General features: G+C 42.5%; 1 protein-coding gene across 1 annotated transcript in view; it reads left to right on the top strand.

Annotated features, from left to right (window-relative positions):
* The window catches only part of FBN1 (fibrillin 1), a 235,036-nt gene that overhangs the window by 203,697 nt on the left and 16,993 nt on the right, over positions 1–14,346 (top strand). The window contains exons 50-58 of the mRNA XM_076004337.1: positions 104–229; positions 4,098–4,247; positions 4,639–4,704; positions 4,983–5,099; positions 7,228–7,347; positions 8,915–9,037; positions 10,808–10,939; positions 13,213–13,338; positions 13,918–14,124. Coding sequence (XP_075860452.1) covers positions 104–229; positions 4,098–4,247; positions 4,639–4,704; positions 4,983–5,099; positions 7,228–7,347; positions 8,915–9,037; positions 10,808–10,939; positions 13,213–13,338; positions 13,918–14,124 — 1,167 coding nt within the window. The remainder of the gene's footprint in view (positions 1–103; positions 230–4,097; positions 4,248–4,638; positions 4,705–4,982; positions 5,100–7,227; positions 7,348–8,914; positions 9,038–10,807; positions 10,940–13,212; positions 13,339–13,917; positions 14,125–14,346) is intronic.

The following is a 14,346-nucleotide window of genomic DNA, read 5'->3' as shown; positions in this document are numbered from 1 at the left end:
AGAGTTAGGAAAAGTTTGTTGCACTTTGTACTTCCACATTTTGCATTTGGTACCCGACGGTGTCTCCGTTGTGTTTTGACTTTGACATATGTAATTCTTTTAGATATTGATGAGTGTGTTGAAGAGCCAGAAATCTGTGCACTGGGCACCTGCAGCAACACTGAAGGCAGCTTCAAATGCCTGTGCCCAGAAGGGTTCTCCTTGTCCTCCACCGGAAGGAGGTGCCAAGGTAAGTGCCTCTGAAAGCTTTGGACTTCTATTATTATTCCATTATTTGAACTGTGTGTATTGGTCTTGGTCTTATTTTTTTAAACATCGCAAAGCTCTGATTCTTTGTAAATGGGAAGGTGGAGAGTTTTCATTTACCCAGATGTCTGATGATTACCATGTGTCAGAAGGTTCATTTTCACTTTTGTAGTTAAAACTCATCCATCAAGTTATAGTTGCTTATACAACTGTCCTGGCACTTAAAACTCTCTCCTCCTACGAACGCAAATGCTGATAGGCCCATCAGTGGAGGAGCATCGTGAGCCATGGAAAGAGTAACGCCTGGTGAAGTTCAGCTACATATTCCCTGCCTCTTAAGAGGTAACCTGCAGAATATGGGCTTGCAGACAGAAAACATGCTGATTAGTCCATATGCTCCTAGGGTATGGTATCCTTTCCTCTCTCACATCACATATTCTCTAAGAAAACAAAGATATATTTAAGCTGACCGTGATTCTTGCTGGCTATAGTCCATTTTCAGGAATAATACTTGTCAAGTGTTTCAGTAAAGATTTTCAAGGGTCTTCCAGGTCGACTTTCAAATTAAAGAAAAAAAAAAAAAAAATCAAAGGAGCCTGAACTTCAGCATAATGGAGTGACTGCTTAAGTCCCAGAAAAAACTGTTTATAGACTTTTCCAAACAATACAGTTGCACTTGGCTGTCTATTTACACAAACTAGTTTAATGAATTCTCATGGGAGATAGAGGGAGCACAAACACATATATTTCTCTTTTTTTCACCAGTGTTTATTGTTGTTTTGTGGTGGTTGTTATTTTGGTGTTGGGTTGGGTTTTTCTTGGTTGTTGGGTTTTGTGTATATGTGTGCTTTTTGTTTCTGCTTCCATGTTACCAAGTAAGAGGCTCTGGATATCATTTGAGATTCCAAAAATTAGATTTGGGGTCCCAGCCCTAAGGCAGGTCATTTAACCTTTTGGAAGCTCAGTTTCCTTATTTTAAACAACAGTAATACCTGCCCAATCAATCTTATTGAATATATGATAAAACTTTGTCAGTTTCTGAGTCCTTCATAGACTGTTGTTATTGTTTCTAATTTTCTGATTCGCTTTTTACTTTTCAACTGGTTATTCTGGAAGGATAAAGGAGAGAGCTGAGAATTTTCTGATGGGTTTCAACTTAAAGGTGGCTCTCAGAGGTCTGTGTGGATTTCAGGGTGGTGCTCGATTCAAACAGATATTCTGTAGGGCACAGACCAGCCAGATAAATTCTAACTCCTACTCCCTTGTTTTTGTGTGCCTTTGGCTTGGCCCGAGTTTGGAAAGAAAGTGGTGAGAAACCAGGTGTGAATCTGCCGATGTGGCAGGCCAGAGGAAACTCCTAGGCTATTAATTCAATTTGCACTGGCCTGTCACAGAGCAAGCTAGCACTGCAGGAAGAATCAGCCCAGCTGTGAGCAGCCCAGCCACATACTCAGCTCCAGGAGGCAGAGCCAGAACTGAGGAATGCAGCAGGGAAAGTGACTTTTGTAGTTCTGATGAAATTTCAGAGGTCATTAAGGGCTCTTTGCAGATGGGCTGGTAAACAGGCATCCTAGTGAGTCCTAGTTAAGGCATGTGGGCGAGCGCAGCTCTCTTTCCCAGTGCAAGGCACCCTCGGTCAATAAACCAATCCTGGAGAAGCACCACAAGCAAAAGCGAATCTCCCACAGAGCGCAGGTTTTGCTGGAGCCAGGAAATTGAGAGCTGGGTTTTTCTTCTAAGATGACAAATTAGGAGTCAGACTTCTGTTGCTCATGAAATGAGAAAGTTCCACAGAACCATGATTGTTATGTTTTTAAAGGAACAAATGCCATGGGACTCAGGTGAACATATCCTGGCCCTGAAGACCACGGGTGTAAATGAGTCACTCCCATTTGCAAAGTTCAGTGAAGGGCATTTGTCACGTAGGCTGACTCAAAACTTCATGCATTTGAATCTCTATCTAATGCCAAGATTTTCTGAGGGGTGGGGTGGAGTTGTGTGGGAGAGAGAGGACTGGGGTCTGGAACAGGCCAGTGATTAAAGGAAAGAAAAATAAAAATTTTAACACACAAATTTAGGACATGCATCTATGTAGGTTTAAAAAAAAACACTACAAACCAGAAGACAAAGGAGAGAGGTAAGTTTTAGTGTATTTGTTGAGACATTTTTGTGAGTAGTCACTGAATTATACCTTAAGACAGTGATAGGCATAAATAATAAAAACGATACTGGTAAATATAAAATATTGTATGTGACAAAGAACTTGAATAAAGGAAATTAAAAGGTGTCCTCCAAGAAATGATCATTTGTTAAATCTTGGAAGTTTCTCAGCAAAGCAAACATTCGGGTGGCAGATATGCTGCAGGACAAAGACTAACTTTCACTGTGCTTGAGCTTCAAAAGCATTGTTCATTGAAAGGGACTTGCTGGGTCCTAGCCACAACAGATGTGGAAGTGGACTAGAAACTAGAGAGATGATTTATCTGGAAGAGTTGGTAGCCATGAAGAGTTGAGCAAGTTCATTGGGAAAGTTCACTGAATGTGACTTACAAAGCTTGATAGCTAGATAGATATTTTAAAACTTTAATTCATGAAAACTTTCCCTCAGTTATGTTTGGCAGCTTTGTTATACTTACAATGTCTCCTTTGTCATGCAATAAAAGCTGGTGCAGTTGTTTTAGGTAATGATGACAATGTGCTTCCTGGGACTGAAACGTTGAGATAGGAGAGAATGCAAAAGGCAGAGGTGGTCGGACATAAGGAAAAAGGAATTATACAAAATGGATATGAAAGCAGTTCCTAAACACTTGTAGATTTTAGCCTCTGTGTAATGACTGAGGAGTTTTGCAAGGTTTTGAGAGTCAAGTTTGAGAGAAAACACACTCCAGGGGCCGGTATGAGCTCACATTTTAGAGTCACCCAATTTGTTCTATAAGAAATGGAAAAGTCAGTTTCCAAAATTATGTCAAGCAGTGTTGGAGAATTTTGTAGAAATGGATTCCGTCTTCCTTGTTAGAGTCACTAACAAATGATTGATATTAAAGAAACATATTCTTTAAAAGAAAGACTATTCTACTCCCACCTACCCATAGTTTTGCCCCCTTCTTTCTTTCCCTCTCTCTGTTGAGCCTTGAAAATTTAACATTGACATGGCTCTGTGTGTGTGTGTGTGTGTGTGTGTGTGTGTGTGTGTGTGTGTGTGTGTGTAAAATCTTCAAAAAGCCCCACTTGCATTTTGCAACCAGCTCCTCCACGAGTAGCCGCTTCAGTGACTGACCCTGGTGTTGTATTCGTGCCAGTCCACAAAATTACCTCTTCTTTATTTGTACTATGCTTGAGATCTGGGGTTTTTATTTTGGTTCCAGACCTTAGGAGGTACAGAATAAATAAGTATGGCACCACAGTAAACATTAGAACTAGGAGGGCTGCCTCACTCTGGTGTGCTCACTAAGTTTTACTCAGAACACGTGCATGCAGAGCTGTCAATGAAGGGAGCTTGTGAATGGTTCCATGTGTGAATGTTCTAATCCTGAGGTCAGGGATGGATGTCAGTTTTGAAAACTATGACAGTGTTGGATTTTATTATTCACATTCAGGTTATTTTGGAGTAGTGGCTAAAATGAGAAACAACAAATGTACGACCTCATAGATTTGTTCATCAGATCTCACTGCAAAAGTTACCCATGACTTTAATAGCCTTCAGCTCAGTTACTGTTATCATTGCTTAGGGAGTATTGCTGTGGCAATGAAAGGAGAACATGCTTAACGTGAGGGATTGCTTTTCATTCACTACCGTACGATAAAGAGTCGGTGGGAAAGCAACTGAAGGGTATCATGAATTTGTGCTGCAGATTTGCGGATGAGCTACTGCTATGCGAAGTTTGAAGGAGGGAAATGTTCGTCACCCAAATCCAGAAATCACTCCAAACAGGAATGCTGCTGCGCCCTGAAGGGAGAAGGTTGGGGCGACCCCTGTGAGCTGTGCCCCACTGAACCCGATGGTACGTCCGTCATCTGCATCTCCCTTTGGGCCATTCAAGGTGCAGACTGACCGTGAAAAAAAGATTGCAGGCCTTAAAGGCAATAAGACAATTTAATGTAATTGCAGGTCTATTAGAATGTTTGGTTAAAAAAATATTTTATATCTCAGGATCTAGGTAGTTATTTTCTTTTTTAATTATGTTCTAGATCAGAGACACCCAAGGGGTAGGCACAGCCTCTTGGGGGTGGGGGGTCTTGTTAACTTTCTCTGGTCTCTGGGCTCATTTTATTCATCATTTATCAATATACGCAGCATGTGGCAATTTGGCCGCCACAGAATGCTTGGGGAGAAGCCCGTGGCTAAGGGCCCCTGGTCTTGTCTGTTAACGAGTGTGTGTGTCTCTGCCGCAGAGGCCTTCCGCCAGATCTGTCCCTACGGAAGCGGGATCATCGTGGGACCCGACGACTCGGCAGTGGGTCAGTGGCTTGTGCTGGATTCGTGTCATTTCTCGGGTTTTCTCAGTCGGTCTTTTCTTTACCCTTTCTCTGACTGTGCTTATTGCTCTCCATCTATCTTGAAAAATGTAGCTCTACTTTCTTTGCCATGTCATTTGGACACCAGTTGCATTATTGTATTGTCGTATTGGATAGTCCAGCGATTAAACGCTGAAATGATCATAATGTACCATTGCGTTTAAAAAAAAAAAAAAAAAACGTATCTTGTTATTCACCGTTTTCTTCCTCCTTTGCTTAAGATATGGATGAATGCAAAGAACCCGATGTCTGTAAACACGGACAGTGCATCAACACAGATGGCTCCTATCGCTGCGAGTGTCCCTTCGGGTACATTCTAGAAGGGAATGAATGTGTGGGTGAGTAGTAAGCCAGCTTCTTCCATTGGGATTGTACAAATTAGAAATTAAGCTACATATGGCATTCATGCTAGGAAGTTTAAGTGCCAAGAGGGGACTTAAATAAGTTTCGTCCATCCATGCATGTATATCATCCGTTTAGAATACTAGCCGTGTTACCGCCAAGCGCCAGGCGCAGTGCTGGGCTCTGGAGTACAGCAATGAACCGAGGTCCTTCCTCGCGTGGACTTTATAGTCTGATGGTGACAGCAGACACTGAACACGTTAGAAGAGATATTATCAGAAAGGGCAACATCATAATAGAAGTCTTTGTGAAATTTACAAAAAAAAAATTGTTAATGGTCATAATCTTGTTCTAATAGTATTTAAAGTACAAAATTTATCTGGATTTTTCTATATTTAGTAATATGAATGGCTACATACCCAGTGTAAATTCCTCTTGTTTTAGCCCTCTTCTTAAAATTTCAAAGAATGGCTCCAATGGCTGACCTTTGACCCTTAATCCACACTAACTCCGAGTTAGATCCAAGTATTACATTTAGTTACCTAACAATTCCAAAGCAATTCAGTGAAACTTAATTGATAATGGTGTAAATGCTGAGGGTTTGTGTCAATTAGAAAATACTCTTTCTGTACAAGGAATCAGGGTATGAGGATTTTATCCCCAGCTACGGCTGTGGGAAGTTAAGCAAGTTCTTTAGCCTTTCTAGGCCATAGGACGTAGTATTATTCAGGTAAACTAACTTCTTTCTGACTACTTTCTAACCCTTGCAGCTCTAAACAAATCAGTGGTATTTTGATTTTCATTAATGTGAAGGAGAAGTAATATTCTCGAGAGTTGAATGTGATTTAATAGTAACACAGAAGCAAATTTGTTGGTGTTTTCTTGTTGGAATCTTCGTTAGTGATCCGCATACACACGGCCTGAACTTCCTACCCTAGGGTCTCCCTACCACGCCCTCTTGCCTTCACTTTCTGATGTCAGAACCTCTGCATAAGATGTAACCCTTGATGGTAGTCATCACTCTCCTGTCCCTTAGACAGCTAAAATAACAATGCATTTCTCAAAATTGTTTCTTTCCCAAGGGAAGATACTCACCCCCAAGGGTATGTTAGAGTTAAGAGCAGTGAGTATTCTAGGTGGATGGGCTAGAAAGAAGGCATGTATATTTTTTTAGGTCTCCTTGAGAAGAATTATTCTCTCCCCATGGTTGTTTAGAGAAATTATGCCCCAAACATATTTTTTTCCAGCCTTTTCTCTGACTAATGTAAACCATCTGGTTTCAACAGAATCAACAAAATCTACTTGAATCTTGATTTTATTTAGTATATTAATTTTGCTTAACCTAGGGTCTTTTATTTTGTGTAAGTTTAGTCTTCTATTTTATATCTGGCAAACATCCATCATGTTTTAAGGCTTCTTGGAGAGTGATGTAATGTAAGGCCAGACTGGAGATGTATTTCTAACTTTAAACAAGCAGAAACTTTGGACTGGTGGTAGGCGCCTGGTTTTAACCCTTAGATCATCTACTCTTAGTAGCAGATTTTCTTCATAATATGGGAGGCTGGAGAAACTCACAGAGAAGAGCACTGTAGGGGCTAGATATCCAGGTACTGTCACTGCCACTGAGCTAGTCAAATTTCACGGCCACCAAACTGTGGTAGTAAGACATGCACACTCCTTTATTTATTTATTTACTTTTGAGACAGAGTCTCACTCTGTTGCAGGGGCTAGAGTGCCGTGGCGTCAGCCTAGCTCACAGCAACCTCAAACTCCTGGGCTCAGGTGATCCTCCTGCCTCAGCCTCCCGAGTAGCTGGGACTACAGGCATGTGCCACCATGCCCGGCTAATTTTTTCTATTTTTGGTGGAGACAGGGTCTTGCTCTTGCTCAGGCTGGTCTCCAGCTCCAGGGCTCAAATGATCCGCCTGCCTCAGCCTCCCAGAGTGCTAGGATTACAGGCATGAGCCACCGCGCCCGGCCTGCACACTCCTTTCTTGCAAGAACAGAATGAGAACTAAACAAGGCATTACAGATCAAAGTACTCTGACAGAATGAAAGATACTGAGTCCAAGCCCAATTTAATTCAATTCATCATGTGTCGGATCCCCTCCCGGTTGCTTGCAGATACTGATGAATGTTCTGTGGGCAATCCTTGTGGAAATGGAACCTGCAAGAATGTGATTGGAGGTTTCGAATGCACCTGTGAGGAGGGATTTGAGCCTGGTCCGATGATGACGTGTGAAGGTAAGCCTCTTGAACACAGAGTAGTTGGCTCTATGTCCCAGTCATGGGAACAGTCGGTGGATTACAAGTCTTACTACTAAATGCCCCTCAGGGTGCAGAAAATAAAGAACAGCTGGGCCTGATGGGCCGTTCCATCATTTCTTCTCTGTGTGGCCTCTTCTCTGCAGGGAGGCTCGTGGCATCAGTTACACTGTATGTCACACAGAGTTCTTGTTGGTGCCTCCCTACTACTTAGGCTTGAGTGCAACTCCTGTCTTGTTTACTACTGTCTTTCTTATTCTTTATTTCACCCCCCTTTATCCCCCTTTGTCTCCTACACTCCCTTCCCTTTTCTTTTCTCTTTTTCTCCTCTTTTCTGTTCGTAGAAATGTCCACACACTGAGATAACTACCAACCAACATCCTGTACACATCTGGAAGCAAGCACAATAAAAAAAAAAATGTTACCTATGCTATATAAGCATGTGAAAACTGTCCCTCTGTAAGCCTGGTGGGATGTATGGAAAGAAAGAAAGGGGGAGGGGGTGTCTAGAACAGTGGCTCTTAAAGGTGGTCTCTGGACCAGCTGCGTCAGCATCACCTGGGAACCTGTTACAAATGCCAATCTTCAAGCCTCATCCCAGACCTCCGAAATCAGACTCTCTTTTAAGAGTGAGCCCAGCAGCAACCCAGGTGATCTGATACACTCTCCAGTTGATACTGGCCTAAGAATGAAAGGGAAGAGAAGGCAGGGGCTAGAGTTGGTATTGAAGCAAGCTCTTCATCGGAGCTGTGACCCATCCATACCCATTGTCAGAGTTGGTGGTGAATCTTTAAAGGTGGTGACTAAGCCATGATCCGGGTTCTCCCTCATGTTCTCAGTCGTAACCATTAGCCATGGAAGCAGAGTGACAGGCGAGATGGCCTGTTTCAGCCCTGCTTTTCCAAAACACATTCTGATGGTGCCAAGCTCTGCAATCCTTAGAACTCACTTTTGTCCATTGATGTGTAAAGTCATTCCCGTCTATTTAAAGTTTGAACTTGGGCATCTGTGTAAACTAAGTATTTAAGAGTAAAATGATCAGAACACAATTTGCTTGGGCAGAAGAATAAGTGCTAGTTTACGGGAGCCTCTTTGTAGGGGGAAGGGGAGGTTATTAATGATAATGGAGGGGTCAGCTTCTGTTCTGACCACAGTTGTTTGGGCTGAATGCGGTAAAATTGATCCCCACTCCATGTAACTGTAGGGAATGGCAAGTGGTTAACCTGAGCCTTCAAAGCCAGAATTTCAGAAAAGTCCCCTATATCTAAGGGGACCTATAATTTCTTGTCTGCTTAAATAATCATTAATCATTATACCAGGACAATAAGCATAAACCGGGACTGTGCTGGGAGAGCCAGGATGTATGGTCACCCTGTTTATACCAAATATAAAATAACCAACCCGTTTTATAATTCCCTAGAAATCAGAGACTGCTTGGTCCATCCATGGTTATGACAATGAATCATTTCAACTTTTGGTAAAAGTAGGTTCCTTTTCTGTTGTTGATGTCCATGATCCATTACTTTCCTACTACCTTTTGCTGCAGATATAAACGAATGTGCCCAGAATCCTCTGCTCTGTGCCTTCCGATGTGTAAACACTTACGGATCTTATGAATGCAAATGTCCCGCTGGGTATGTCCTGAGAGAAGACAGGAGGATGTGCAAAGGTGAGGCATCGTGTTCAAGGTCACCTAAGCCTGGAAGCTCTCTATCTGTGATGGGAGGTGTCTTCCCAAAACCTCCATTAGTAGGAGGAGCTGAGAATTGAGGAACATATGTAGTCTATGAACAATCTGGGGATTGTCACTGCTACATTTTCCCCTAAATTGTACCTTGAAGCATCATCTAGCTGAGTCAACGGCTACACTGCAGATCCTCTATGTTAGTTTTCACTGTGCATTGCATGCCTGTGGTATTACAGTCATTCTAGAAAACTAAAGATGTAAAGAAAAAAAAAGAGGCCGGGCGCTGTGGCTCACGCCTGTAATCCTAGCTCTTGGGAGGCCGAGGCGGGCGGATTGCTCAAGGTCAGGAGTTCAAAACCAGCCTGAGCAAGAGCAAGACCCCGTCTCTACTATAAATAGAAAGAAATTAATTGGCCAACTGATATATATATAAAAAATTAGCCGGGCATGGTGGCGCATGCCTGTAGTCCCAGCTACTCGGGAGGCTGAGGCAGAAGGATCACTCAAGCCCAGGAGTTTGAGGTTGCTGTGAGCTAGGCTGACGCCACGGCACTCACTCTAGCCTGGACAACAAAGCGAGACTCTGTCTCAAAAAAAAAAAAAAAAAAAAAAGATATTTCCTCACATTCGATTGAGACAGATATAAATTAATTATCTTAATACAGTGAGATAAATGCTATGGTGGCTGCATATACAAAATGCTGTGAGAACACAAAGGGAGGAAATGCCCTTTGCTAAAAAGTATTCTATTTCAAGAATAGGGTAACACATGGAGTCTACTTTAGTTAAAATATTTCCATTAAAAATGCACATTGAACACCTGCAATTTCCAAAGCACTGGATTAGATTCCATTATACAAGCTTGGGTAATCATGGAGTTTGCCCCTGAAGAGCTTGGATTTGCTCCTCCCAGGATTCTGAATGAGTAGACACTTGTTTTCTCAAGATGGCTTGAAAACCGTTTTGCTTGAGGGTAGGGAATTTCCTAAGTGAGAGGTCCTCATCACATGCAGGATAAATTCCAAATTTCTCAGCTCAGAGCATGTAAAAGGCAAAGATAAAGAAGGAAATGCACTAGGAAAGAAAGTAAACACTGAGGAAGGGCCAAGCAACACCAAAAAAAAAGGAAACAAAGGGGGGAAGAAACAGTAGAGAATAAGATATTTGTAGATGCCTGGTTTTTATTACAGTATAAAAATCAAAGCTTTTATTATATAATGATTATTCTAATATTATGACATATTTATTAACATTATCATATTAAAATAATATAATATATTGTTTTAACTACTGTACAATGGAAGCTTTGGTTCATTATTCTATTCTAATCCATCATGACTGTAATTCTAAGTATTGTATTATCATATATTATGATTGTAATGCTGTTATAATTACCATTATGCTATGATATATCATTGTATTATAATTATATAAGGCCTTTTTAGTTCGATTGGTCAAAACAAATTATAAAATCATGCTTCAACAAAGGAGTATAAAAAGGGAGTAGAGGGAAAGGCATGATTAGAACCATGCTTCTTAAAGAGTAAGTTATCAGCTAGTTAGGGAGCAATTTCTTCACGTTCAAAGGTAGTTAGGAGACTCTTCTCCATTCTTAAGGCATCGACACCCAACAGACCAACATTGAAATAACATAGATGAAAATTGGTTACTTACTACCATTTTGTGTTTAAAAGGCCAGGCAATTAATGCAGCTCCTTTTACAAATGTGTTGTGCCTGAACATCTTTTACAGACGAGGATGAGTGTGAAGAAGGAAAGCATGATTGTGCTGAGAAACAAATGGAATGCAAGAACCTCATCGGCACGTACATGTGCATCTGTGGACCCGGGTATCAGAGGAGACCTGATGGGGAAGGCTGCGTAGGTAAGAGGATTCCTTGGAAGGAGCTTTGAGTGAGTTCAAAGTGACAGCAGACAGAAGGAACGTGGGCTCTGAGTCCCTGTGGCAGTGCGTTCTTGGCCAGAGCTGTTTCGCCTCTTTTACCTCATGTCTTGGCTTTCCATGGTGGTCTCCTTGCCACTTGATCATTTATGAATTCCAAGAGCACTGTCATTCTCTTCCTCTGAGCTGGCCTTTCCCTACGTTCTTGATCAATTTGCTGCCAAGATTGGAACAGCGATCTGTTCCCTCCCTTTACTTTGTATACTCCATTGTCGATTTGGGGGTCAGTTCTCTCCAACACACTGGAATGCCTCCCTATTGACTCAGCTTTGCTACTAGTGCCCTAACAATGAGTACACATGCCAGGTCCCTCTGGACCAGGAGTATCTCTAAACCAGTGAGATCTACCTTCAGAAAAATCTCATCTCGTCTAGAGCGGAGTCCAGGCACTGGTAATTTTTAAAACTTCTCACCTGACTCTCATATGGATCCAGCATTGAGAACCACAGCTTTAGGCCAGAGGTTGGCAGACTACTCTAGCCCATGGCCCAATTCCAGCCTGCCAGCCCATCACCTGTTTTTATAAATAAAGTTTTTTTGTTTTGTTTTTTTTTTGAGACAGAGTCTGGCTTTGTTGTCCAGGCTAGAGTGAGTGCCATGGCGTCAGCCTAGCTCACAGCAACCTCAAACTCCTGGGCTCAAGCGATCCTTCTGCCTCAGCCTCCCGAGTAGCTGGGACTACAGGCATGCGCCACCATGCCCGGCTAATTTTTTATGTATATATCAGTTGGCCAATTAATTTCTTTCTATTTATAGTAGAGGCGGGGTCTCACTCTTTCTCAGGCTGGTTTTGAACTCCTGACCTTGAGCAATCCGCCCGCCTCGGCCTCCCAGAGAGCTAGGATTATAGGCGTGAGCCACCACGCCCGGCCTATAAATAAAGTTTTACTGGAATATGAGTGTAACTATTCATTTACCTGTTGCCCGTGGCTGCTTTCATGCCACAATGGCAGAGCCAAGTAGTTGCAGCACAGAGCAAGCCTAAAATATTTATTATGTAACTGACACTTATAGAAAAAGTTTTCTGACCTCTGCTTAGATAATAATTATCAGAGAAAAATTATTGGAAAATGCCTACATGCATCCTCTTCCTTTTTTTCAAATATAAATGACATCAGTAGAGTATATTTTATGGTGCCAGCCAAGAAGATTAAAAATCCCATTGCCCCTTCACTCTGTAAGATACAGATTGAAACAGTATTTAACAGCAATTTCAACACACAGAAAAAAGTGTGTGGATGAGTGATCACACACTGGATCCTCCTTGGTCAGGGATTCTCAACCACACCTGCACATCGAGATCACTTGGGGAGCTCAGGTACAACCTCACATATTGGGGTTTAAATTGGTCTAGGGGTGGCTTGGACATTAGGATTTTTAACCACCTGCTTTAACATTGCTCTGGATGTCACCTTCCAACTCTCTGCCTCTCCTAGTAAGATCTCCAAATCAGGGACTCTGAACTCCTCTCAAATGATGGGAAGCACCTCAGCAAATTATTTATGATCTTTCTAAATAATCACCAGACAATCCTAAGAATCTCCAGATATTTTAATGTTTTTTTTAAAAAAGCCTGGGAGACTGAATTATGGTTTATTATTTCTTGATAATATTGCTGAACTATTACAATAAACATAATCTATTTGAATCTGAAGATTAGGTTAGATAGACTCCCCCAGCTCAGCACTGACCATTAAAGACATTATTCTGTTGAGGTATTGTAATATTTCTTCAGATTTTTCTTTCTTCACTTGAAATAATCTTTTAGGAGTCCTCTTTCTGTTCTAATATAGAAAGATTTAAATTTTGTCAAGTGAAAATGTAAGTGTGCATCAAATGCTACCGTCTACGTTTAAACATATAAAAATGCTATCAATTGTGTTTTTAAGAGAGCAGAGTACATGTGTGTATGTATTTGCTTTTATATGCATGATCCATCCCTGGAAGGGGACGTCAGACATCAGCAGCAGCATTGGTTGCCTCCCAGGAGGAGAGTTTGGTGGCTGGGATATAGGGAAGAAAGGGGGATTTTTGCTGAATACCCTCTTACACCTTCTGAATTTGGAACGATAGGAAGAGATTAGCTATTCTCAAACTAAATTAGAAAGGAAGGGAGGGACGGAGGGAGGGAATCCATCCTTCTATAACAGTCAGGTGATTCTTTTTGTTTCCGGTCCTTCAATGAAACCAAACAGACGAGAACGAATGCCAGACCAAGCCAGGGATCTGCGAGAACGGGCGCTGCCTAAACACCCTAGGGAGCTACACCTGCGAGTGCAACGACGGGTTCACCGCCAGCCCCGCCCAGGACGAGTGCCTCGGTGAGTGCGCTCAGCTGCGACCTGTGTAACCTCAGCCTCCACACTGGGACGCTTGAAAACCACGTCTCCTATTCGAAATAAAGGAAAATGCCACAATTTGAGGGAGGATGAAAAATGTTCATATTTTGGAGATGACTTAGTGGCTGTGATCGTCCATTGGGCTTAGCACCACCCTGCAGCTAAATTCTTCCTTTGCTAATTGTATCACTGAATCACTTGTGTGGAATTTCTTTCCTGGCTGCCTCTGGAAGCCCTCTGTGATCAGGATCCGTTTCCATATGTTTCTCTGCCCCTCTGTCTCTACAGCATGACCGTTCCCCCGGATTCCTGGGAAGCAGATAGGGTGTAAGCTCGTCTAGGCCAGTGCCTTCCTGCCTACTTACTGAGTCTCTTCTTTGTTTCCCTCAGACGCCATCCTTTCTCTTTCACTGCTGTCTCCAGCTTTCCCTTCTCGCTCCTTCTCAGCCAGGGTAAAGTGTTACATCCTTTTTGGTTTTTATATCTGACCAAATTCTTGCTACCCTCTTACGCTCATGCCATTTCCTAAAATCTTCTTTTGCAATGCAATGTCCCTTCCAGACAACCGGGAAGGGTACTGTTTCACAGAGGTGCTGCAAAACATGTGTCAGATCGGCTCGAGCAACCGGAACCCGGTCACCAAGTCTGAATGCTGCTGTGACGGAGGCAGAGGCTGGGGGCCCCACTGTGAGATCTGCCCCTTCCAGGGCACCGTGGCTTTCAAGAAACTCTGCCCCCACGGCCGAGGATTCATGACCAATGGAGCAGGTACTTCATCTACGGTCCAGAAATACTGGCAGGGAATCTGTGGGTTGGTTTCTCTATGAAAAACAGATGAGCATACGGAATCTACAGTGTGTTCCTAGGTTGAGTTGCACAAAATTCTTCCTGTGGTGTTTCAGACATTCAAGGCCACGTTGGCAGAGTGTCCTTGGTCCACTGGATGAAGTTGTGTGTGCTTGGATCCCTGCCTCTGCATGACAGGGAGTC

Source organism: Microcebus murinus, chromosome 6 (assembly GCF_040939455.1).
Source record: "Microcebus murinus isolate Inina chromosome 6, M.murinus_Inina_mat1.0, whole genome shotgun sequence".
NCBI lineage: Eukaryota > Metazoa > Chordata > Mammalia > Primates > Cheirogaleidae > Microcebus > Microcebus murinus.
The sequence above is the reverse complement of the archived record's forward strand: the minus strand, read 5'-3'. Positions and strand labels throughout refer to the sequence as shown.